Genomic DNA, 25,000 nt, shown 5'->3' with positions numbered 1-25,000 from the left:
TTAAAATATATGTAAAAAACATTTATTATATAATTATTATTATTATTATTATTATTATTATAATAATAATAATAATAATAATAATAATAATAAAATAATAAATGTGTATATATATACATATATATATAAAATTATTATTATTATTATTATTATTATTATTATTAATTAATTATTATTAATAATAATAATAATAATAATAATAATAATTTAATGTTTAACTATATATATATATATATATATATATATATATATATATATATATATATATATATATATATATATATATATATATATATATATATATAATATTTGTATAGTTAAATGCCATGTAAACATTAATTAACACCAGGACAGCACATTGTTTTTTAACTTTAAAAATAAATATTTTAGATGCAATTGGTTTGGAATCCCTTCTGTATCTCTCTTTCTCTTTCCCGCTCTCTCTATACATACATTTTATATAATGACGCAGACCAGAACTTTCGTTAGTTGGATCCGATGTGTTTTCATGCACTAACCGCTGCTCCACGGCTCCGACAGAAATATGTTTTTGAAGCTGAAGGCTAACGATATCTCACTAAACGTGACTCAGCAGAAACAGCGTGATGTTTAACATTGCAGCTGTGCGCATTCTGTTAAATTTAGTTGCTCGTTTAATTATGCAGCGATCTCACAGCTGTCATAGATTAGACACGTTGTTGAAATCACAGACCTCTTTGAACTGCTTTCTTACAGATGAGTGGGACGTAATAATATAAATAACAAATGACGAGCGCAAGTAATGACGCCGAGTTGCCTTTTCTCTAATTCTCTGACAGCATCCGTCAGTTTGCAGAGATGTACAGTCAGAAAATGGGCATCCGCTCTTCGGTTCTCCTCAAGACCCTGTGGGGCGATTTCTACCTCAACGCCAAAGCCAAAAAAATCATGAAGGGAGCTCAGGTACTGTCTTACATTTTTTAACATGGTTTATGTACTTGTGCAATGGCAATATAACGGTATATCTTATAATGCTATATAAAAAAACATGGCGTCATCTGATGCCATCATTGTGACACGGTTTCACCACAGCATGGTTTTCGCAGGTTTTACCCGATAAAAGGGATATTTTATGTATTTTATCTATATTGTATGTAAAAGAAACAGTATTTGCGCAAGCCGTAAGTTGCCCTTTCTCAAATTAGTCTTAAAAAGTCTTAAACGGTGGAGCAGAAAGTAAAAAAAAAAATGTAATGTTTCACGCACAGCAAAAAATAAATATCATCGTCTCATTTTCCAGTTGAAATGTCTAAACATCCTTAAATAATTTTTAAAGTAAAAATTTATAATAAAATGAAGCGAGTTTGTGCTTAAAACAAGAACAAATGCCTTTCGGTTTGGTATGAAAATGTGTTTTTCCTTTTAGATTAAGTTTTTTTTCTTTTTCTTTAATCATAACTCGCTTCATTTTGATCCATTTCACAGACAATAAAATATTTTATGAAATTATTTGCTTTATTGAACTTGATTTAAGAATATTTAGACATTCGCACCGGAAAACAAGAGAAACATACTGAAAAAGAGCGTCATGTCTTTGCAGTGCGATCTGAAGGTACAGTAAAAGTTATTTCCATCTTCTAATCGAGCTATTAAAAAACCCCCCAAAAAAACAATGGAGATCCGTTGGAAGTTGAATAACTGCCTTCGCTCATCGTCTGCACCCCTAGATATTTACATTTAGAGAATATATCGACTTATTTTTTGACTTTTTTTGATTTTTTGACGGTCTCACGTTCAGCTTCAAAACCTGCAGAAACCTTGCCAAAAAGGTCCGGGTTGTGTCGCGTTAGCCGCGACTTTCAATAGAGCGCGCGTGACGTTACGCACGCCGCTCGACTATCTTTGGAAACGTTGAAGCAAGCCACATCTATCTGCTGTTCTCCTTTGAGAGGCTGACAGAGCTACAGGAGTGATGTGACGGCAGAGGCCCTCCATTAGATGCTCTGGGTTTGTAGTGCCATTTAGGGCATTCAAATGTGCCGTAGTTATGCTAATGGACGCCAGTTCTCTCGCTGAAACCTCACCTTAATAACCGGAGAGCACATTCACACATTAGTCTGGAACATCCTCTTCCCTCCCATGAACAAATGATCCAAACTAAGCAGACCTGCGTACGGTGTTATAAGGGTCAGTAATGCGACTCCCGTATTTTGGATTTGGATCTTTTATTGTAAAACATGAAAATTATACAGGCAGTGATTTGACTGCGCTTCTGCGATGGACCTTTTTTATGTTTCTGAGTTAAAACGTATTAATAAAATACTGAAAAAAGCACATTGCTGTTTAAAAGTTTGGGGTCGGTGAGGTTTTTTGAATGCTTTTGAAAATTGTCTTATGCTCATCAAAGCTGCATGTATTTTGTTAATAATAAATAGTAAATAATATATATATATATATATATATATATATATATATATATATATATATATATATATATATATATATATATATTATATTATTATTATTATTATTATATTATTTTATTTTATTTTTATTTTTTTTAAATTTTTATTATTATTTTTTTAAAAGAAATTAAAGTTTTTACATTTTGCTAATCAGTTGTTGACCTTGATCGATAATTCCTTTGTGGTCTTTTTTTCATCCGTCCATCGATAATTTGTTTTACAGAGACGAAACGTAAAACTAAAAATTGTATGCTAAAGTTAATAACTTTATGTTTGGGATAAAACAAGGAGGCAGTTTGACGTTTAAATCATATCAACCACAGAACACTTATTCACTATTACCTGTGACTTTTTTGTCTGCTTATTAATAGTTAGTAAGATAGTTGTTAAGTTTAGGGATCGGGTAGCATAGTAAAGTCATGTATAATAAGGCATGAATATGTGCTTAATTACTACTAATAAATAATATTCTAGTAATATGCACGCTCGTTAAGAGACCATAAAATAAAGTGTTACCAAAACTTTTTGTTTTGAAAATATTTTGCCCAAAAATATATTCTGAAGTTAATTTGTCATTGTCCTATAAACAAGACATACCGTACGTTGGTTGATGAGAACCCTCTTGTCAGAGATGTTTACAGTAATCTGAATAACGAATCTCTCTAATGCCTAATTCTGTATATGAAGATCTATGCCTCTGTCTGCAGCTACCAGGCCAGATTCGGCTCGCCGGCCATACGACACTCAAATAAAAAAAAAAAAAAAAGTCTTCATCCTAGACTGATCAATCACTGCCTGTATTCCACTCTGTCAGACAGATCTCATTCAGACAGAGTTGGTTATGCAGGGAGAAGCGACCTCCAGACGGCAACATTGATTTGCTGGACCGACAGAGTCGAGCCTAGCTTAAGCCTTTAAACTCGTTTGAGCTCATATGTTGGTGAAGAGTTTGACCCCGTTCAGTCAAATCAGAGGCTTTTTATTATGACTCCAAATCTTAAAAGCAGCTAATGAGTCCCTGGGTCCTGCGCATGATGCGTTCCTTTAACCTTATACTGTCTGCTGAAGATGTCTTGCCTTCTTTGTCTTCACAGTCCAAAGGAAAGAAAGCTCTGTTTGTGCAGCTCGTCCTGGATAATATCTGGAGTATGTACGATGCTGTGGTCACTAGAAGGTAACTTCCTCACCTTGACATCCACACATTTTGAAATTGCACACGCTGCAAAAGGATTTCGATATTTCTTTACAAATGTGCCGTTTTTAACTAAATGTAATGGGAAAAAAAGACAATCGTTACATTAATTAAAATAAAAATAGAAGCTGAAGTGAGAAAGAAAATAAAAAAAACTAAAATAATAGTTGACACACTACAGCTAAAATAAATTAAAAAAAAAAACAAATGCAACAATTAACGTTACTTATTTTATTGCTTATAAATTATTTACAAGTAAGTGTAAGTTAATGCGCAAAACTATATAAAAAAAGGCAAAAATATGCAAAAAGAACTACAATAAAAAATAGAAATACAAATAAATTGACGCAAAATATAAATAAAAGCACATAACAAAATTGCTAACCGTAGAATTCATGAGTGTAATTCCAGCTCCTTTATACGTTTCATTTATTGTTTTCCAGAGACAAAGAAAAAGTGGAGAAGATGGTGAGCTCTCTGGGGTTAAAGGTCATGTCTCGTGACCTGAGACACTCAGACCCCAAAGTGCTCCTCAGTGCCATCTGCAGCCAGTGGCTTCCAGTGTCTCAAGCCGTACTCTGTATCCTTTACTACGCAAACACTAGCGTTCAGCAGTTTGCTGTCCGTGAGACTTTAAGTAATTAATTTACTTTTTTTTTTGTGAATAAATAGAATTTTTAGTAGCTTCGTTGCTCCATTCTTCAGCGTCACATGATCCCCACGAGCCCCTTTCCTTCTAATGCGCTGATTTTCTGCTCTAAAATCTAATCTAAGTCCTAATGCATCACCGATGAATAAAAGCATTAATTTCTTAAATAATTCTGAGTTTCGTTAATTTCGCCGTTTAAAAAAAATTAACGCTTTTTTGAGAAATACGCTGTTCTTTCAACATCGTTGGCGTATAATCGCTGTATCGTGATTGGTCTTCAATCGTGCATTTATTTACGTAACGAACAGTGAATGGCCTTTTTTGCTTCTATAACCGTCTCTGATATTAGATAAGAGATATCAGCCTTATGAATAACGTAAACTTCATCGGCACTTTTTGTAGACTTGTGGGATCTGGCGTTGTTTCTCTCAGGCGGTGTGCTCGGCTACGGGTGTAACTTGAGTGACGTAATTATGATAAGTAGCTGTTCTTTGTAGCGAATCTTCCTAGAGACGCCGCATGCGTAAAATAAAACAGAAGTGAATGCGTTAGGCATACGAAGATTGGTTTAAAAAAGCATAAAGTGATTAAAACGTTTTAAAGTGCCCCCATTATGGGTTATGAAAGGTTCATATTTTGGTTGCGGTAGTCTCAAACAGGTTGTAACGTCAAAACACTTTAATTTTCGTTTATTCGCTCAGCGATTCCTAAACGATTTATTCACCACCTCCAGATTGGTCGGTTTTATCTAAAGCAGCGTTTGGGAGCTTTTAATGCTCCAAAAGCGCCACCTAGCGACAGAGAATGAACGACCGTTTTCATTCGGACCAACCCGAAAAGACCAACGGGGAGTGGGCGGGGAATATGTTAATGAGTCGTTTTTGCCACTTGTTGATCTTTTCGTGTTGGCCGCTTTTGGAGCATTAATATAAAAACTTCCCTGCAACACTCATAAACGCTGCTTTATCAGGTGTTACGTGATGAAATGAAAACCAGACCAATCAGACCAATCGCCGCACCCCGCCACATGCTGTTGTTTGGGACTCCTAACACCAAAATATGAACTTTTCGTTACCCGTAATAGGAGCGCTTTGACTTCTTGGTGCTGAATTTGAGTGTAGACTAGCATAGAGTCCTCTAATTATACAGCGCCTCCTGTGACGTCAGCTACATCAGCGCTAGGCGTTTGACTGACGCTGTCCACCTCCTCGTCCTGCCGTGATCTCACCAGCTGTACGGGGAGGACCGTTTTTAGACGGCTCCTTCTGCGCCGTTATGATCGACACAGACACGCCTCGCAATTACCGCTCTGACAGGTGCTCGGAGTGACACGGCGCCGCCATTAACGCTTGTGGTAAAATGTCAGTCGCTCCCCAAAACATGTAATCGAGTGATTCTCAAAATACTCCGCAAATGTACGATTTCGGCCCCCTTGGCAGGTGTTTTATGTTTGCGCGTTGTTTATTTGTGAATGGAAAGCAGTTGGAACGAAGCGTTGCTTTTAAAGCGATTGCTTTTCACTAGCGAGAACTATTAGATGCGTAAAATAAACTATTATTTAATTCCAGATTAACTTGGCATTAACATAACTAGGTCAGATGTATGTTTTTTATGTATGTAATTTTAAAAATTCTGATAATTTCGTCTGTCGAACATTTATTTAAAAAAAAACAAACACAAATCTAATATTTACTTAATTTTTATTTCAAAATATATTCATTTTAAATATTGATTAGTGTGATTAGTATGATTTTTATTTTATTTTATTTTATTGTAATTATTAAAAAACTATTTAAAAAAATGATTAAAAAATATTAGTTACATTATTTTTTCAAGACAGTAAAGGGACTATTTAGAAAATATTTATAATGCTACCAAATTATTTATAATGCTACCAAATATTTTTTTTTTTTTTTATCAAAGAAAAGAAAAGGAAAGAAAAAATGTTAGCATAAATAAAAACTAAGCAACACAACTGATTAAATAAAAGGTTTCTTAAATAATCATAAATGATGTGACACTGAACACTTAATTCAGAGTTTTGTGGTTTATATAATACTAATATACATTTTGTTTTAATAAAGGTCGTCCTTGGTGAGCATAACTTTTTTTTTACCTAAACAAAAAAACTTTGAGATTAATTAAAATGCATAATGAAAAAAACATGTTTTCTGAGTTAACTGTTTTTGCAAATGAATATATATTTTTCAAAAAAAAAAATTGTAATAACAGGACTTCAACCGTAAATCAACAAATTAAATATGAAAGCATAAAATATTTAAATTTGCATCCTGAGATTGACATGCAAAGCTAAAAAATAATATGTATAAAAACCAGGGCCTGTTTTGTACCCTGTTTGTGCAAAGTGCCAGTGAAGTGTGTTTTCCTGACCTGTTACTCAGCAATGGTGTGTGAAAAGCTGCCCAGCCCAGCTGAGATCTCGGCTGAGAGAGTGGAAAAGCTGATGAGTGTGGGAGCGCGCAGGTTCGACTCTCTGCCCGAGCAAACGCAGGAGCTAAAAAAGGGTGAGTGATGTGATTCACGCAGCGCTTCCTGCCGCCAGACTCAATCCGTGAATACACCTTTTTCAAAACTCTCGCTCGTGTTGCACGCATGTGCTCTTTTCTCGTGAAAACGGCGCCCTCAGATCTTTTCTAGCACTTTCCGCCCACCGGACGCTCTCTAGGCCTGCAGCACCTGTCCACTCGCTGCTCTGTGAACTGTGTTTGAATTCTATTTGCCACGTGGCTTTTTTTTAAAGCAGAAAAAATTGTCGAATTTACTTTAAAAACGTTTTTTTAAGTTTTTCGCATTAAATGAAACGTGAAGTTTTTAAGGAGACAGATGAAAATGGTATTTCCCAGGTTGTGATACTGCTTAAAATGTAATGTTTTAATACCTTATTATTGTTATTATTTATTCATGTTTTCTAATAACATATATTTCTGTCGTAATTCTTCTGGTTAGATCAAACTTTTTTTTTTTCATATTCTGGCAGGCTATAGTGAAGACCTATAAATTTTTGTTTTAATAATTTATTATTATTATTATTATTATTATTATTATTATTATTTCTTTAAGAACACATATGCCTGTCATAATTTTTCTGGTTTGATCAGATTTTTTTTCATATTCTGGCAGGATATAGTGAAAACCTATATATTTTTGTTTTAATAAATGAAAATGATGATGATGATGATGATGATTATTATTATTATTATTATTATTATTATTATTATTATTATTATTATTATTAACTATCAATATTATTATTATGTCAATATTATTATTATTATTATTATTATTATTTTTTTTATTTCTTTAAGAACATATATTTCTGTCGTAATTCTTCTGGTTTGATCAAACTTTTTTTTTCATATTCTGGCAGGCTATTGTGAAGACCTATACATTTTTGTTTTAATAATTTATTATTATTATTATTATTATTGTTATTATTTCTTTAAGAACACATATGCCTGTCATAATTTTTCTGGTTTGATCAAACTTATTTTTTCATATTCTGGCAGGATATAGTGAAAACCTATATATTTCTGTTTTAATAAATTATAATAATAATGATTATTATTATTATTATTATTATTATTATTATTATTATTATTATTATTATTATTATTATTATTATTATTATTATTATTAATAATAATACATTTAAGAACACGTATGCCTGTCGTAATTCTTCTGTTTAGATTAAACTTTTTTTTTTTTTATAATTTAGCAGGTTATAGTGAAGACCTCTACATTTTTGTTTTAATATATTATTATTGTCATAATTACTATCATTACTTTATAAGTAGCACATTTTACTGTATAATAGTTGTTCCATCTTCATCAGACTTGCATATCTTGGAATCATTCATCTAATATTTGTAAATGTGCATCCTGCTTCATAAAGTTAACTCCATGTTGACTTGATGTTGTGTGGGTTATTAACTGTAAAAGTTCTAACCATTAGTAAGAAGCGTACGCAACCAATAATGTTCGCTCTCTTTACAGTCTATACGGTGCACTGCAGCTACTCCGTATTTGAAGAATACATATTGCATGAGAAATCGAAGTACCGCTCTAAATATTGGAGATGTGCCCCAAAGAGCATGTTATTCTGTAGCTCTTCAGAAAACCATCTTTGTGTTTTCTCATTCAGAGGCTCCAGAAATCAGCCTGCTTTTCTGAAGAACCCTTAATAAAACATCAAGAACTTCTTCGTTTCATCTACAGAGGACCGCATAGCCGCTCAAGAACCCTGTCGAGTTCTTGATGCACAGGTTCTCTAAAGTGCACTGAGGAACCTGTAGTTGATAAAAACGGCTTTAAAAGATGCCCGGGGGCATTTGTTTCTCCAGCTTTCGCACAGGTCCGACAAGAGTTTGTGTAATAACAGGATGCTTTTAATTTCGCGCGGCCCCCGGGCTGAGGTTTCTTTGAGCTCGTGCGTTAAGAAGAGGGTTTGTAATCTCACGCTTTAAAGTCCTTTCCGGTGGCTCTTAGGTGTGAAATCCGCTTGATTTCGTATTCACGCGAAAAGACCACGCCGCGTCCCGTCCGTATTGTGTTCGAAGCCCGAATTGTACAATTGCGCCGGTGTTGCTAGCGTTAAATAAGACTCCTTTAATCTGTTTGCTCTGTGTGTTTGTCCCCTGTAGCATTTCTAGATTGTTCGGCTGATGAGACGGCGCCGGTAATCGTCTTCGTGTCAAAGATGTTTGCTGTGGACTCCAAAGCTCTGCCGCAAAACAAACAGAGGTATTGAACTCGCAGATGTGTGTCTTCATGCGTTATTTTAAGCAAATGTCTGTTTCTTATGTTGCTCGTTGTTTATTTTCAGATGAAAATTAGTTGTAGAGTGATAGAAACATGGCCTGATTTGATACAGGGTTATTATAATTAACTATTTCTATTTCGTCTGTTTATTATAGTAATAATAATAATATATTTGTACTGCGTTGGACTAAGCGGGACTTGTCACAAACGCTTACATATCACTAATCTTGATTTTATTGATTCTGTTCGTGAGTTGCTTTGGATAGAAGCATATGTTAAATTATTAAAAACAAACATTCTCATCGCTTGAAATAAAATCAACTGAAGTAAAAAGTAAAAAAAAAAAACATTAATTCAGTTAGTTACCAAAGCAAAATTTATACACTAAAATACACTAAAACTAAAATATTTTTGAGCTCTTGATATAAATATAAATATAAATACAAATACAGTTTGAACTACTGAAAATGACAAAAACACATCTAAATTATTTTATTTTATTATTTTAAATTAATTTATAAAACTACATTTAAAATGAAATATAAATTAAATCAAAACATTAATAAAACAATCATTTCTCAGTGATACTTAAAATAACACTCATCTGATTTTATTATTATTATTATTATTGTTATTATTAGGGTTTTTTTGCAATATATGCAATATATCTTTTTCAAACAGAGTGAATTATTTGGTAAAAACTTAAAATTTATATATATATATATATATATATATATATATATATATATATATATATATATATTTATATATATATATTTATATATATATTTATAAAATGCTTTTATTTAATATTATTTGTATTATATATTTATGAAACACTATATCTTGTAAAATACTATTTACAAAGCTATTATAAAGTTGTTTAAAAGGTCCTATTAACGTTTTCTGTATGAGCCAATGGCATGTGAAAATATGTGTACCAGCCATAAATATTTATTACAAGACATAAAAAGGTATTTTTATTAATACGAAGCCTGTGGAAGTCAAATTTCAGACACTATGCAAGCTTAAAAAAACTAGTGTGCACAATCTGTTTTTCTTTCTAGTTTCCATTATTCGTCTTCGAAAAACATTTTTCCGCCTTCGACAATTTATCCTGGGTACGTGTGGCAAATGCTCCTGAAGGTCGTTTCGTCGCACGGCATCACATACAAAATGAGCCTTTCTGTCTCTTGTCACACAAACATGAAGACGCATTATGATTTTGTTTTTCATATATTTGTTTTGGTGGCTTAATGTGAGAAACGTTCCACATATGTGTCTCCACATGGCGTTCTGGGGAAAAACAGCCTTTAGGCATGATAGATAAATGTCTGATGGTACTCCGCTGAAGAAAGAGTCCGGACAGATGTTTTCTTTTGTAGACGGTTTATAGGACTTTGATTCGAGTCGCTCACGTAATTCACATCAGCGAAGATTAGTCTGTCATCCCGACTCAAACCATGCGCTCGAGCTATGTTGCGATTCCTGAAATGTTTAATTTGCTCGCGTTTGCCCTGGGTGGGCGTTCGTTTTGGATCCTGGCTGTACCGCCCAGCAAAAGGCAACGATGTGGTCTGTCCTGTGATGGAAAGGTTTGCATTAAAGGAGCGGTTCACTCAGAAATGAGAGTCCTACTCGTCCTCGAGTAGATCCAAACCTGTATGAAATTCTTCGTTCTGGAAGGTATTTTGTAACCGGGCTGTTTTGGTCACCGTTGTCTAGGGGGAAAACACTTTAAAATAAGTCAATGGTGACCCAAAACAGCCTGGTTGCAAAGGTTTTTTTTCCGTTCGTGTTCGGCAGAACAAAGAAATTCGTGCAGGTTTGGAGCTGCTTGAGTAAATGATGACAGAATTCCCGTTTTTTGGGCGAACCGTTGCTTTAACGGAGTGCGCAATTAATATGAGGTGAATAAAAAAAAAAGAAGAGATTCTTTTAAAAACATAAACTAAATCTGTTCGCACTATATATTAGGTGACCTTAAATCTTTCGATACATTGCAGTTTTTGCGTACATGCACGTTTTTGCATTGTACTTATTTAAAAAATGATTATAATTATTTCCAAACATTGGACGGGTCTTATAAGTAGAGTTCAGCTACAAAAACGGCATTCAATGGGTATAAAAATTCATTTTTTTTTCTAGTTATGGTTTATCCTGTGGGATCTTACTCATTTCTCATTAGGATTTTTTTTTTTAGGTTCGGTTCCAAATGATAAGAGAAATTCCAGAAGGAATCCTGTGTACATTCCTTCAGGCTTTTGTGTAGGACGAGAGCTCTAGGATCCTGAATAATAGATCTGTGTGTGTGTGTGTGTGTGTGTGTGTGTGTGTGTGTGTGTGTGTGTGTGTGTGTGTGTGTGTGTGTGTGTGTGTGTGTGTGTGTGTGTATGTTTGAGTAAGTTTGCCATAGCCCTTGGCTTCTACAAACTTAATGGACCTTGGCCAAACAGTGATGTAGCAGTTGATCGATACAGCACCGTGTGTGTGTGTGTGTGTGTGAGTGAGAGCTGCTGTGTTTTTCCTTTGTTGCCGGTCTATGAGAATTGATATCCTACGGTAAAGTCGCTGGCTTAGGAACAATGGCCGTCGTAGATCCCCGAGCGGACGCTAGATGGCGCTCTCAGCCGCGTCAGACTCCTCACATGACCCCGGATCTAAGGACAGGAGCTGCCCAGACTCTTTGTTCTGGAGTCAGTGTGTCGGTCAGCTCGCAGACGGGAAACAAAAGCACGCGGCCCCTTCAGGACTGACCCCGGATCAGACGTTTTCCATTATTCATCCGCTCGGGTGGAACTGTAAAATGAATTTAGATGGTGTTGCAGATAATTCAGTCAAGTGGATCTTTGTTTCCATCTGTGTCTTTTTAAACATTCCACCCACTCACAATATCTTACACTTACATACGTGATTCGCTGTCCGGTGTTTTCATCCCTTTTGTTCTCACATTTTGCCTTTCTTCTCACCTACTCCAGTAGGTGACAGCCTGGAGTAGAGGTGGGCGGTATGACTAAAACCAGAGTATGATTAATGTTAAATCGCTATAATGATAAATATATCATAATGTTTAGTCAAGAATGCAAAGGAAAATGGTTTATAGTAGGGGAAAATGTAGCAATTAGAATTTTATTTATATATTATATATTTATATAAAAATTGTATATTTATATAAAAAAAAAATATATATATATATATATATATATATATATATATATATATATATATATATATATATATATATATATATATTTATATATATATATATTTATATTTTATATATATATATATATATATATATATATATATATTTATATTTATATATTTTTATATATATATATATATATTATATATTTATATTTATTTATATTTTTATATTTATATTATATATATATATATATATATATATATATATATATATATATAAAAGAAATAAATAAAAATATTAAGAATATAAAAAATCCTATCCAACATAAGTTTATATAAAATTTTATTATAGAAATATATATATTTCAAAAACTACATTTATATAGTAAATATATATATATATATATATATATATATATATATATATATATATATATATATATATATATATATATATATAAGATTATATGACACATTACATTAAACATTTAATATATAAATGTTTATTTCAACTGAATAACTGTAATAAACCACACTATACGGTATAAAAATTTTGTAGTATTAATGTGTACATTGTGTTTGTGTGTGTGCATGGGATATTACTTTGATAATACATTACTTGGATATTAATATAACAAGAGTTTTTTCATGGCCTTGTCATAATAAACAACACATTATTCATGCTATATATAGATATGTCCAATGGTTGACACATGTCTACCGTTACATGATATATACTGCCTGGCCTTTTTAAGGCCTCTTTTACCCTTTGACCTCACCCTCGCTCTTTCATGTCGAGCGGGTAGTCGTGACGCTGGACAGTCGGCGCTGTGGCACGCTGATGTCAAAGTGAATTATCTGAACTTTAACGGGTGGAGAGACAGTTGCACTTTTAATCATTAGAAGCAGATGGCCTGGGCAAACCCGAACGCTGTTGTTTTGATAGAGGCCGTGGATCGAGTGTAGACGCTCGCAGGCCGCGTGCAGCGTTTCTTCGGCTTCGAGAGCTCCTGTGCAGCATCAGACTGCAGATAATAAAATCCATGTTTGCGTAGAGCAGGAAGAGTGATTAGAGACGTGCATGTGACTGTCAGAACTCACACGAAAGAAACACTGTTCTGGAGCCAGCTGCTGTCTTGGCAGCGTTGAGATGGGAAACCGTACGCTGGTTAAACTTTATAAGTCAAAATGAACGGCTGTTTTCACTTGGCTTTTGCAATGTGATGTATTACAGCGTAACAGGATATTCAATGGAAAACGTGTATATATACTTATATATACACTTTTGATCAAAATGGATTTATAGATTTCAAACCATGGATTTATAGCATATATATATATATATATATACTCTTCATATACTGTATATATATATATATATATATATATATATATATATATATATATATATATATATATATATATATACAGTATATGAAGAGTTTGGTCAAAAGTGTTTTCTACAGCAAGATGAAAACCACGATTTTCTGTTTTAACAACGTCAAAAAAAGTTTTTGTTTAGTTTTCTTCAAAATGCAATAAATTCATTGAATCTTTATAAAGTTGTCGGTAAGTAACTGTACAGGCACTTGACTGATAATACATTCAATCAGTCATCGCTCCCAAAATGAATTCAGCAGGTCATCTTGTTAATGATGTAAATGAATTACATCAATAAAAGAAAATCGTGAAGAAAAACCATGAACAAACTTCCAAAAGTGCATTCATCTTTGCCCCGTTACATCCGTTTAGTTTACTAGGGCTATACGCTGTATTGACAAATACGTTAATGGCATTAATAAAAAGCCATGCAATCAAATGCACACGATTATGAACGTGATCTACGGCTCTGTGTATTAAATGCGCTCCTTTACTGACGGGATGCACTTGACTAACAAAAGTGGAATACCATTCGTTGTGCTGCTTAAATGTTTTTGCGTTTGTTGATCACGATGTACAGAGCAGATTGAGAAAAACGATGGATATGGACAGGTTGTCAGGTGTATTCAAAGCTCTGCCCTTAGCGGTACTGTTTAGAGAGCGCTGTGATTGGTTGAGCGGATATATATCGCTTTCTGTAGAGAAGGGAGACTGGCGTTTGTGGCGGTTTGGAAAAAAAGGAAGAAAACAGGCCAGAGTAACACGCAAGATGGCGAACTTTTAGGCAAATTAAAAATTGGCTGTTTAATACAGACCTGATACAATGCTGATTTTGGCCGAAACTCAAAAATGGCATTTTTCTAAAATATATATATTTTTAAATGTGTATATATGAAGAGCTCATTAGCAAAACCAGGTAACTCCGTTTTTTAACAATTTTCAGGAATCGTGTTTTTTCATTGTGCACTCCGATTAATCTTAATCAAATTGCAGTTATATATATGTGTGTGTGTGTGTGTGTGTGTGTGTGTGTGTATATATATATATATATATATATATATATATATATATATATATATATATATATATATATATATATATATATATATATATGTGTGTGGATATAATGATAACATATTTTTGAAGATGTAAAAAGGAGTTATCTATATTATATCTTCATATATATATATATATATATATATATATATATATATATATATATATATATATATATATATATATATATAATGAAATTGAAATCTTTTGTAACATTATAAATATCTTTAATGTAATCTAATGTATACCTGCTCAACAAAATTGTCCTACTGGCAACTACTTAATATATTCCCTTATTTGACAGAGCTGTGGAGATGTGACAGGAAAGTACAGAGATAAACTGGATTATTATACAGAAACAGATCAATCCTAGGATCAAATGTAGGAAATTGATAAATCAGTATTTGCTTAAATTGAGCCAGTTTTGACTCTTTGTTCACTTTAAATGAGTCGGGAAGGAAGATTTATTAAAACATTCGTATTGTTTTAGATCTGACTTCTGTCTTTATTCCCCAGCGCACTGAACGCTGAGTGAAGCTTTAAGTCCGAGTTAATGCTGACAGTGTTTTACACAGGTCAAGTGTGCTAACGCCACGCTCAAAGATCAGAGTGTTTTATCTTTGACCTCGTCTGACTCCGACCACTCGAAGGTCAGACTGGCAGTTCACAGTGTTATCATTACGTAGGCGGTGTGGGACAGAAGAGAAACTCTATAGATTCAAATCTGTATTATGATCATAAGATCATGCACGTCAGGTGTTCGTTATTAGTCTCGGAAACTCTTTAATGTTCACAGGCTGAACAATTTCATCTCACTTTCGACAAATCCATAATTAAAAATATTTTTAAAAAATTTGCAATAATTATTGGTATTATTTTGTGATTTTTTTTTTTTTTTTTTTTTGCCTAAACGATATTATAATTTCTACTGATAACAGAACTGTTGTTCTAAGATGTTCTGAATGACTTTTTCGTAATGATTTCAACTCATAAGTATTCATAGTATGATCATATAGTAAGTGTTTGGTAAATTTGGATTTTATGAACTTTTATCTCACACCTCCGACTTTGCTATTTTATAATTCTAATTTTGTGCCAGTTATAACTATGAAATGCTGTAAAAGTAAAATTTTTACTTTTCTTGTGCTAATTTGTACTTGGTAATTTTGTTTTGTTTTGTTTTTTACAAAAAATTATGAATTATGATAACAGCTATTACTATGCCCTTTAATTGAAAATGTATACCTTTTATGTCATAATTATGATATTTTTCCTGCATATATTTTATTTTTATTTTATCTTTTTAATTTTTGGTCCTAATTTAGAATTAATTCATCATGATTTTTCTCTCTCTCTCTCTCTCTCTTTTTTTTTTATCGAATACATTTTTGCTCCCAATAACTCTTATAATTGCTTTAATGGCTTTTTTTTTCTCACATACTTTTTTATCATACACACACACTATACACCTTTTGTTTTTTCTAATTTAGTCTTATGTAATTATCATCAATTTTATATCATTATTCGCCATATTCTGCTGAACAACAGTCGTAAACTACGCTGTCATGTAGAAATCGGTGAATACACGTCACATGCAGAAAGTTATATACAGAAAGGTACAATTGCATTTTTGAGTTGGGTCACATCCGTGAAAAACTAAAAAAAAACATGATCATTTTTTTCGTGTAGAACATGCTTCCTTGAACGTTTGCCCGTCCTTGTGAACAACGCCCGTAAATGTGTGGCGAAAACGACTTCTCTTCCCAGCTCCGTCGAAACACCTTCTCCTCTGAAAGAGACAAACGGTTTTGAGCTGGATTTAGCGGCGCTGCGATTTCCGAACACCAATTTCCCTCGCCTCTTTCGCCGCTTAAATACCTTCCCCTCGGTGTGTTTGGAACGACGTCTAGCTCGATGGAGATCAACTCCATTTCCTCCGGGTCTGCTAGAGCCATCGAGGGATGAGTGTGATTTGTGAACGGAAAAAGAGCCGGGCCGCGGTAATGTACTGCTGTTTATTCAGTCTAACATCATACCGTTTCCCTCAATCAAGAATGCTGCGGTTAATATGCCACTGTATTTGGGCCTTGACCGCCAGCTCCCTGCTTCTCCTCCCTGGCTGGTGTGAGGAAGAGCTGGGCGCCTCTTTTTATCTTCATTGTTTGCTTGCGTTCGCCATCTCACACTCCTTTTCTCCAGATAGACAAACTCTGTCTCTCTCTCTGATGGGGAAGCAGGCATAAAGTTTCTCCCTGACCTGAGATGATCTCTTTTTATGTCTGTGGAGTCTCGCAAACAAACACATGGGCGTTTCTTCGTTTGAAAAATAATGCACCGTTACACCACGGGTGTGCATTATTTTTCTAAAAATTCAAGGCCCAGAGTCAATTATTCAGCTTATTCTATCGCTGCTACACCTTAAGGCATCAATTAAATTATGTATTTCAAGGTATTTGTGCGGGGTTTTGTACTTAAAGTAGGATTATTTCCTCCGCATCTCATCCAACGCCTCCGTTGCTGTTACCAAAACCTTATTTTAGACGTTGATAGCAGACTAATGCAGCTAATGATTTTAGAGAGAGAGAGAGCTTGTGAATTTCCTCTGTGAGTCTGGGCATCTCTTAAGCGTTCGGCCCATGTCTCTAACGTTGCTAATAGTGAAACTTTTAGTTCACGAACAGCGCCGTTGTGGCTTGTATTAAGTCATATATTGTAAACTTAACTGTTATTAAATCCCCAGAGCAGCGTTAGTAACATTATTTATGTTATTTTTATCCAAACAGTATTTAAGTGGATTATTTATCCGTGAGCAATAATAAAATTAAATTTCGTGTTTTCTGTTTGCTATATGATTACTTTATGATTTCTCTATGTATTTGTTTGGGTCGTTGTGGGTTTTAGTTATTTAGACCTTTTGAAATAATAGAAATGGCGTAGTGATATGGTCATGCAGTTATGTTTGCCGTGTGTTTCTCTGACAATAACTGCACACCTTAAAACGTTCGACAGCCAATCAGATTGAAGCGTTGAAGGGCCACGTAGCGTGTGCTTTTTTTAACAAATAAACATTGTATACTATTTCCAGTGTGTGAACACACCAACATATCGGTTATTTTTTTACTGTAGCTAAAATCCTAGCAGTGAACTTAGCCTTATCAAGACAAATAAAAAAAAAAAATGCTTAAATTGTCATTTCCATTGTAGAATTAGCGGTGGTTTGAGATGGCAGTGATGTTTGTTCATTGCGGTTTAGGTAACTGTTGGGACGGCGTCTGTAGACAACTCAAATAAACGAGCGCGTTCGAAAAAGGTTATTGAAGCGAGTTTCGAAAGCGGCCACGGTTAAAGAAACGCCCTCGTGTTTGTTTTCTTGGCTCTGAGAGTGAAGGGTGGGGGAGGTGCGAGCTCTGAACGATGACATCACCTGCTTTCAGCTTATAAATGAGCTCTTCTTTCATATTTTCTTTCAAAACATCGCAATCTAAACGTGAGCGTCCGTGAGCGCGTTATTCCCGACAGCATCAAACGCACGTAGACAGCGCCCCCCACGTCAGACGACCTTTGACCCTTTGGAGTGAGCTGATAAAATTAAGAGAAGGGGGCACCGCAAACACAAAGAGGCTGAGAAAATGGACATATAAAGCGTTCGTTTAGACCACAGTGCATCTCAGATTTCAGCCTGTAAAGTTGCGACGGCAGCAGCTGCTAGCGTTATACCCTGACCCACATTTCAAAGGCACCGTTCCAGCCTTTACATATCAAAACAGTGTTATTTAAGCAAACCCAGATATCCTGTGCTGGCTTTGGCAAAATTCAGCACTGCTATTGATTTGTAGAGTCTTGAGCTCGATCCTCGGGAGGAAAATTGATTTGTCTTCAAGCTCATACCATACATTTCAAATTATGAGGAAAATGTATATTTTAATAATAATATTTTTTAATGTCTTTTTGGTATTATTTCAAATTATGTTTATTTAAATTCCATTGTGGAGATCTGTTAGACTGACTTGTGACCTAAATAAATTTAACAAAATATGTATATATATGTATATGTATGTTTTAGAATTTTACTTTTATAAAGACTTTATAAATCTTAAAAATATATATAATATATATATATATATATATATATATATATATATATATATATATATATATATATATATATATATATGTATGTGTATGTATGTATATATATATATGTGTGTATATATGTATGTATATATATATATATATATATATATATATATATATATGTGTATATATGTATATATGTATATATATGTATATATATATATATATATGTATATATATATATATATATATGTGTATATATATATATATATATATATATATATATATATATATATATATATATATGTGTATATATATATATATATGTATATATATTTTTTATTACATTTTTTTACATTTATCTTTTTATATTTTTTTTTTATAGCAGTTCTGTTTAATTAATTGGTGTATAATATATATTAATGTAGTTGACTCATTTGAAAAGTGACAGTTTACATGTTTCCATTTAATGCATAGGACTGGATTTATCCAGAGGGAACATTTAAATCCGGAAAACCGGATTGATTAACTATATTGATTTCACTTATAATTAAATTAAATAACTAATATTAAGTTATTATATGGATTGCCTATATGCCCTGTTTAGAGGTTTGGGGACAGTATTGTTTGTTTGTTTGTTTGTTTATTTATCTATTTAGCAAGATCATTTATCAAGACATATCGTAAAAAAAAATTTTCACATTTTCCACCAAAAATTAAGCGGGACAACTGTTTCCAGCATTGATAATTATAACAAATGTTCTCTTAGCAGATGATATAAACATATAAGCAAACTTTTGAACAATAGTATATTTTAGCAATTTCACTCTATACAAAAAAACGAAGAAGTTGGGCTCTTCTTTTCATTCATTATTCCTCGGTTCAGATTTTAAATCCGGCCTGTCTCCTCAGTTCACTTTAAAGGATTGAAAGGCACACGGCTGACATATACTCAGGTCAAGTCTGCTATTTTGCTCTCCTTTTTTCCAATTGAATGAGCTGCATCAGGAAACCTGCAAAGCACAAATGCATTCCTCCACCTTTGGGGTTGCCATAGCGATGATCAATGTGGGTCAGTGTGTGTGTGTGTGTTGTGTGTGTGTGTGTGATTTGGCGTGTGGGAGTGTTGTCAGCCACTCTTACACATGCCCCGCATGGAACGCTAATGTGTTGGCTCGTCTGATTGGCTGCTGGTGTCGGGGCTTTTTATTAATGGCACAAGGCAGTCGGTAGGCAGAAAATTGGTCGGGCTGTTCAGCGCTCGCATGCACAGACATGAAAGAAATAACATAAGAGCAAATTAGCTTTAGATCGGTGACGATGCTTCTTTAAATATCACTTTCGTTTAACAAGAATGTATGAGCATGCAGATGTTAATATATGCGTACGTTATAATTAAAATGCAATTTTTTGACATTATTACATGCAACAGTGGTAATTTGGCCCAGCAGTTATCGATATGTCTAATTATTTTTATAAAACGTAATGTAGATATTGAATTAGCTGATTTCTGTGGAAAAGGTCTGTAGTTTAACGTCTGATGAAGTGCGTTTTGCGAGTAGATTGTGTTTTATGTGTACAGATTTAGAAACAATTTATATTTCCATTCCTCTGTCGTTTTTTTTTTTCCCTCTTCTCTCGAGAGTATTAAAAAACAATCCCTCTTGTGGTTTTTAAAGACTTCGCTGTAATGTTCTGTGCCCATTACTTCATGACCGCAGCGGCCGAGCTCGTAAACCAGCTTCATGCTGTTTCCATTATTGCCAATAAGCGACACATTCAGACCTTTGAAAAGGAAAACACGACGATTCGGAGGAGGACTGAAATGAAACACTTGACACACGCGACATGATCGAAATACTAATGGAGCGGAAGTTGAAAAAGAAAGCGGGTAAATACCCATCGAGTGTGATTAACCGTTTCTTTGAGGTTGATTTCGCAATTGTAGCTGCTATTGCACTATTATTTAAAAATGAAAAAAAAACAATAGCTTTTAAAGTTGAGGACTTGAGGTTTCCCTCTGTTTTAATGTAATTTATGCATCCCGAATGTGTGATTAATATTTCAGCATGGCAGGGTTCTTTCAAAATACCGTAACTAGCTTTGTTTATGACTCTGGCGTCACTGCCTGCACGTTCCGTGAATGAGGTACGCTTTGTCCCTTACTTCTTCTTAAGCATTAAAGACACAAAGGTCAGCTTTTTGACCTGATACCTGATATTTTTAATCACTTTTTTTTTTTTTTTGTATAAGTATTTGTTTGTTTGGTCTCAAACTAGCTGATCGCTTCTGAGCACTGCAAACCATGTTCTTTATTTATTATATATATATATATATATATATATATATATATATATATATATATATATATATTATAAATATATAAATATATAAATATTATTTTTTTTAATTTCTTATTTTTATTTTATTTTTATACATAGTTTTACGTAATAATTTATGGGTAACTCATTACAAGTAATGCAAGTTTTTCAAGTCACTAGTAAAGTAATGCATTACTTTTTAATTTACAAGAAAACAAGGTGAAATGCAAAAAATGATGCATAACTGCAATAATTCAAGTAAAAATCTAATCCCATTTTATTAACTCTGCCGCTGACTTCTGATCCTGTTCAACTCCACTAATAAGCAAAAATAACTGTAGAGAAAGTAACAATTGTGCTTCATCGAACCTTCTTCTGTTTTTTACTGTACAGATGTGAATTTATTTTTCCTACAGCCTGAGGTTATTCATTACACTTTTTGGTGTGAAAGGGCTTTTACATTTGCTATAAATAGAATTTCCTAAATCAAATAAAAAAAAATCAAGCCCTTCTCGTTTTTAAAAAGTTACACAAATATAACATAACGCATAACTTTCCATAAAAAGCAACTAAGTAACGTAATTTGTTACTTTTTTAGGGAGTATTGTAACGTTTAAAAGTAACTTTCCCCAACACTGGTTTTATGTTTATTCAATAGAACCATAACAAAACAAAGCAATATAAAATCCTATATGGAATATGTATGTAAGATATGTAAAATATTCTACACATTTACATATAATAAACTATGTTATATGTAGATTAATAACTATTAGAATCATAATTATTAGCGATCATTTAATCATGTATATTTTAGATTTATTGTATGTCCGTATAATGTTATTTTATATTATTATAATATTAGCAATTTATATATATATATATATATATATATATATATATATATATATATATATATATATATATTTATATATATTTAAATATTTAAGTAAATAAATATATTTATTTAAAATTTAAATAAATAAAAATATATATACATATATATTTTTTTTGTTTTTATTTTTTTATTTTACAGATTCGTAAGAATCATAACTCTCTTGAGTCAGCCACGCTGCAAGCATCGGTCAATACTGAACTACAACTTTTGTTACCAATTACAGCTTGTTTGGCAAGTATTTTGCGGAGTCATAAAAAGTAAACTCCGCAGTCATTTCTCTCAGCGTCTTCCAACCAATTACAGAAAGCATGCCATGTAACTACACAGGATCTATATTTAGATGCACAGCAAAGGAAGTCACAGTAGTTGGCTGTTACGTTCCTCTTGCAGCGTCCCTCTTTATGATTTGTTTATGGTCTGTAAGCAACATTCGTCTGTCATCGCCTCAGATGGAGTCATCATTCTGCTTTAGATGAGTTCTTAATATATGTGGCAGTGGTTTGGAAGTAAACATGGTTTAAATCTTCTATTGGATCTACTGCTTAGCAGCATAAAAGCACATTATTAATGTTTTATGTGGGCTAGTTATGGGAACTCTTTGGTATTGTTGTTGGTGCGTTAAGAGCTGGGCCGGTTTTCCTTCCGCCCAGTTTGACTTTGAGCAATTACAGATTTATATCTCAAACAATTGTGAGAGTTTGGTGTTCTATTAAAGCTTGTCTGTAGCTCCTTTTGTTCTTGTAATGGCATGTCCGCTTCTTTTTGAAATAGAAATTCTTGAATCGGTTCACTTATCTCTTCTGTTCAAATTGGATGTCTGTGATAATGGTTTGGACAAAAAGTGCCCGTCTTGAATTTTGGGGGGGCTTGAATTTTGGCTTTTTTTACTTTTTTTTATGTTACATTAGGACACTGTAGTTGGTAAGAAATATTTTTTTTCTCCATGTTCCATGAATTTTTTAAAATTTGCCCTACATCCATGTTCCACATAATTATATTAGACATTAAAATAATAATAATATGCTGTAAAATGACAAAGTTGTGCAACAATTTATAACCGGGGTTGAGCAAAATTGGAAATTTTGCAGTTTATGAGTTTGAATTGAATTGGACATATCCAACAGGAAGTTGAATTGTAATTTGACTATAGCATTGAAGGGAAAGTGAATAGGCAAATTACAGTAAAAAATAAATAGTTATTAATAATATATATTATTATTATTATTAACATCATTGTAATTGTCCATTTATTTTCTATTAATTTATATATATATATATATATATATATATATATATATATATATATATATATATATATATAGTTGTTGTTGTTGTTTTACCACATAATTAATACATAATGTATTAATAATAATATAATAAAAGATATATTAATTTAATATTGATAATAATGATGATGATATATATAATAATAATAATAATAAATAACAACAACAATAATATTTTTTACATTGAAAAATGTTTATTTCATTTTTAATAGCCCTGTTTGGCTTCATTTTATGTCTTCATATTTGCTATTTACTAATATTAGCTATCTGGGGTTAATTATTCCAGGTGTGTATATAAACACACATATTGTTTCAGTAAAAATTAGCAATTTGCTAAACGTTTGCTTTTACATGTTTGTTTATTAACTGTTCGGCTAGTTTTTAATTTTTTTTAGCCACCTATTTAGCACCCATTACTTTATCGGAGTACATCCCACAGGTTGACCAATGAATCCCCAGACAGGTGACTCGGTCAGAGCAGAGAAAACACTACAGCCCGCAGTAGTGTCTCCTACTGTCCAAGCTCTGATCCTGCCAAGTGCGGTTCATACCCGTGCATTATGGTTTGTGATGTTTTCGTCCCTCCAGGCCGCTGACTCAGGAGGAGATCACCCAAAGAAGGGAACTGGCCAGACAGAGACACGCTGAGAGACAAGCTGCCAATCAGAGAGCAGAGACCCCCGGGTCAGCCGATGCTGGAGGGGCTTCAACCCCAGCGGCCCTGGCCAGCAGTGCTGTCACAGGCAAGACTTTAACCCCTTTAGTGCTTGAACGAGTGACAGAGAACGAGAGAAAGAGCTGCCTTTGAGCTCGCATGTCCCTGGCTATTTCCTAAAGCAAATCCTGTAACATTAAACTATCATCATATGTCCATTTCGTACACTGATGGTACCTGGAGACTTCTGGTGGCCATATTAATCAGAAAAGTAGATTTCTGTGTGGAGAAAAATATCACTGGATTATTATAATTAATGACAAAATTATGGAAGCCTGATTCTGCCACAGAATAAAAAAGCAAAAAAAATTAATTTGTGATTTTTAAAAATTTTTTCTGACTTTTTTATCCAATTTTGAAGAAAATAAAAATTTGTGGAATTGTCCAATTTTGAGGAAAGTAAAAATTACAATTCTGAGAACTGAGAGATGTAAACTTGCGATTGTGGGGGAAAAAATAAAATTTGTGATTTTTTATAAAAAAGGAAAAAGAAATAAAAATCACAAATTTTATTTTTCTAAAAAAATATTTAAAAATAAAAAAATCACAAATTGTATTTTTTCTCACACAATCGCAAGTTTACATCTCTCAGTTCTCAGAACTGTAATTTTTATTTTCCTCAAAATTGGACAATTCCTCAAATTTTTATTTTCCTCAAAATTGGACAAAAAAGTCAGAATTGCAAAGTTATATCCCACAATAAATTCTGACATTATACCTCGATATTGCAAATGTATATCTTGCAGTTCTGACTCCATAACTTGCAATTTGTGTGTTTATAGCTCACAATTATGACAAAAAAATCACAAATTTTTGTATTTTTCATTGTTTGGAAAAGTCAATTTTGACAGTTCTTGCTGACACACTGCGGCAAAAGATAGAAATAACTGAGAAATTCCAACATTGTAGTAATTTTGGCCACTACTGTGCATCGTCTTTTGTCCTGCAGATGCTCTGTGCGCGCAGACAGAGGCTCTTTCGGTCAAAACTGCAGTCGAGGAGGACAACAAAGAGCATTTTGTGGCTTTCGCACGAGTCTACAGCGGTGTCCTGAGAAAA

At 33.2% G+C, this 25,000-nt stretch overlaps 1 protein-coding gene across 2 annotated transcripts in view; it reads left to right on the top strand.

Annotated features, from left to right (window-relative positions):
* The window catches only part of efl1 (elongation factor like GTPase 1), a 96,564-nt gene that overhangs the window by 5,685 nt on the left and 65,879 nt on the right, over positions 1-25,000 (top strand). For both annotated transcript variants that reach the window (XM_043245160.1, XM_043245161.1), the window contains exons 8-14: positions 819-942; positions 3,539-3,618; positions 4,080-4,216; positions 6,688-6,810; positions 8,947-9,046; positions 23,815-23,969; positions 24,891-25,000. The exon at positions 24,891-25,000 is cut by the window's right edge and continues 57 nt beyond it. In XM_043245160.1, coding sequence (XP_043101095.1) covers positions 819-942; positions 3,539-3,618; positions 4,080-4,216; positions 6,688-6,810; positions 8,947-9,046; positions 23,815-23,969; positions 24,891-25,000 — 829 coding nt within the window. The remainder of the gene's footprint in view (positions 1-818; positions 943-3,538; positions 3,619-4,079; positions 4,217-6,687; positions 6,811-8,946; positions 9,047-23,814; positions 23,970-24,890) is intronic.

This window comes from Puntigrus tetrazona, chromosome 7, assembly GCF_018831695.1.
Source record: "Puntigrus tetrazona isolate hp1 chromosome 7, ASM1883169v1, whole genome shotgun sequence".
In the NCBI taxonomy this organism is placed as follows: Eukaryota; Metazoa; Chordata; class Actinopteri; order Cypriniformes; family Cyprinidae; genus Puntigrus; species Puntigrus tetrazona.
Note: the sequence above shows the minus strand (reverse complement) of the source record. Positions and strands in the feature narration are given on the sequence as shown.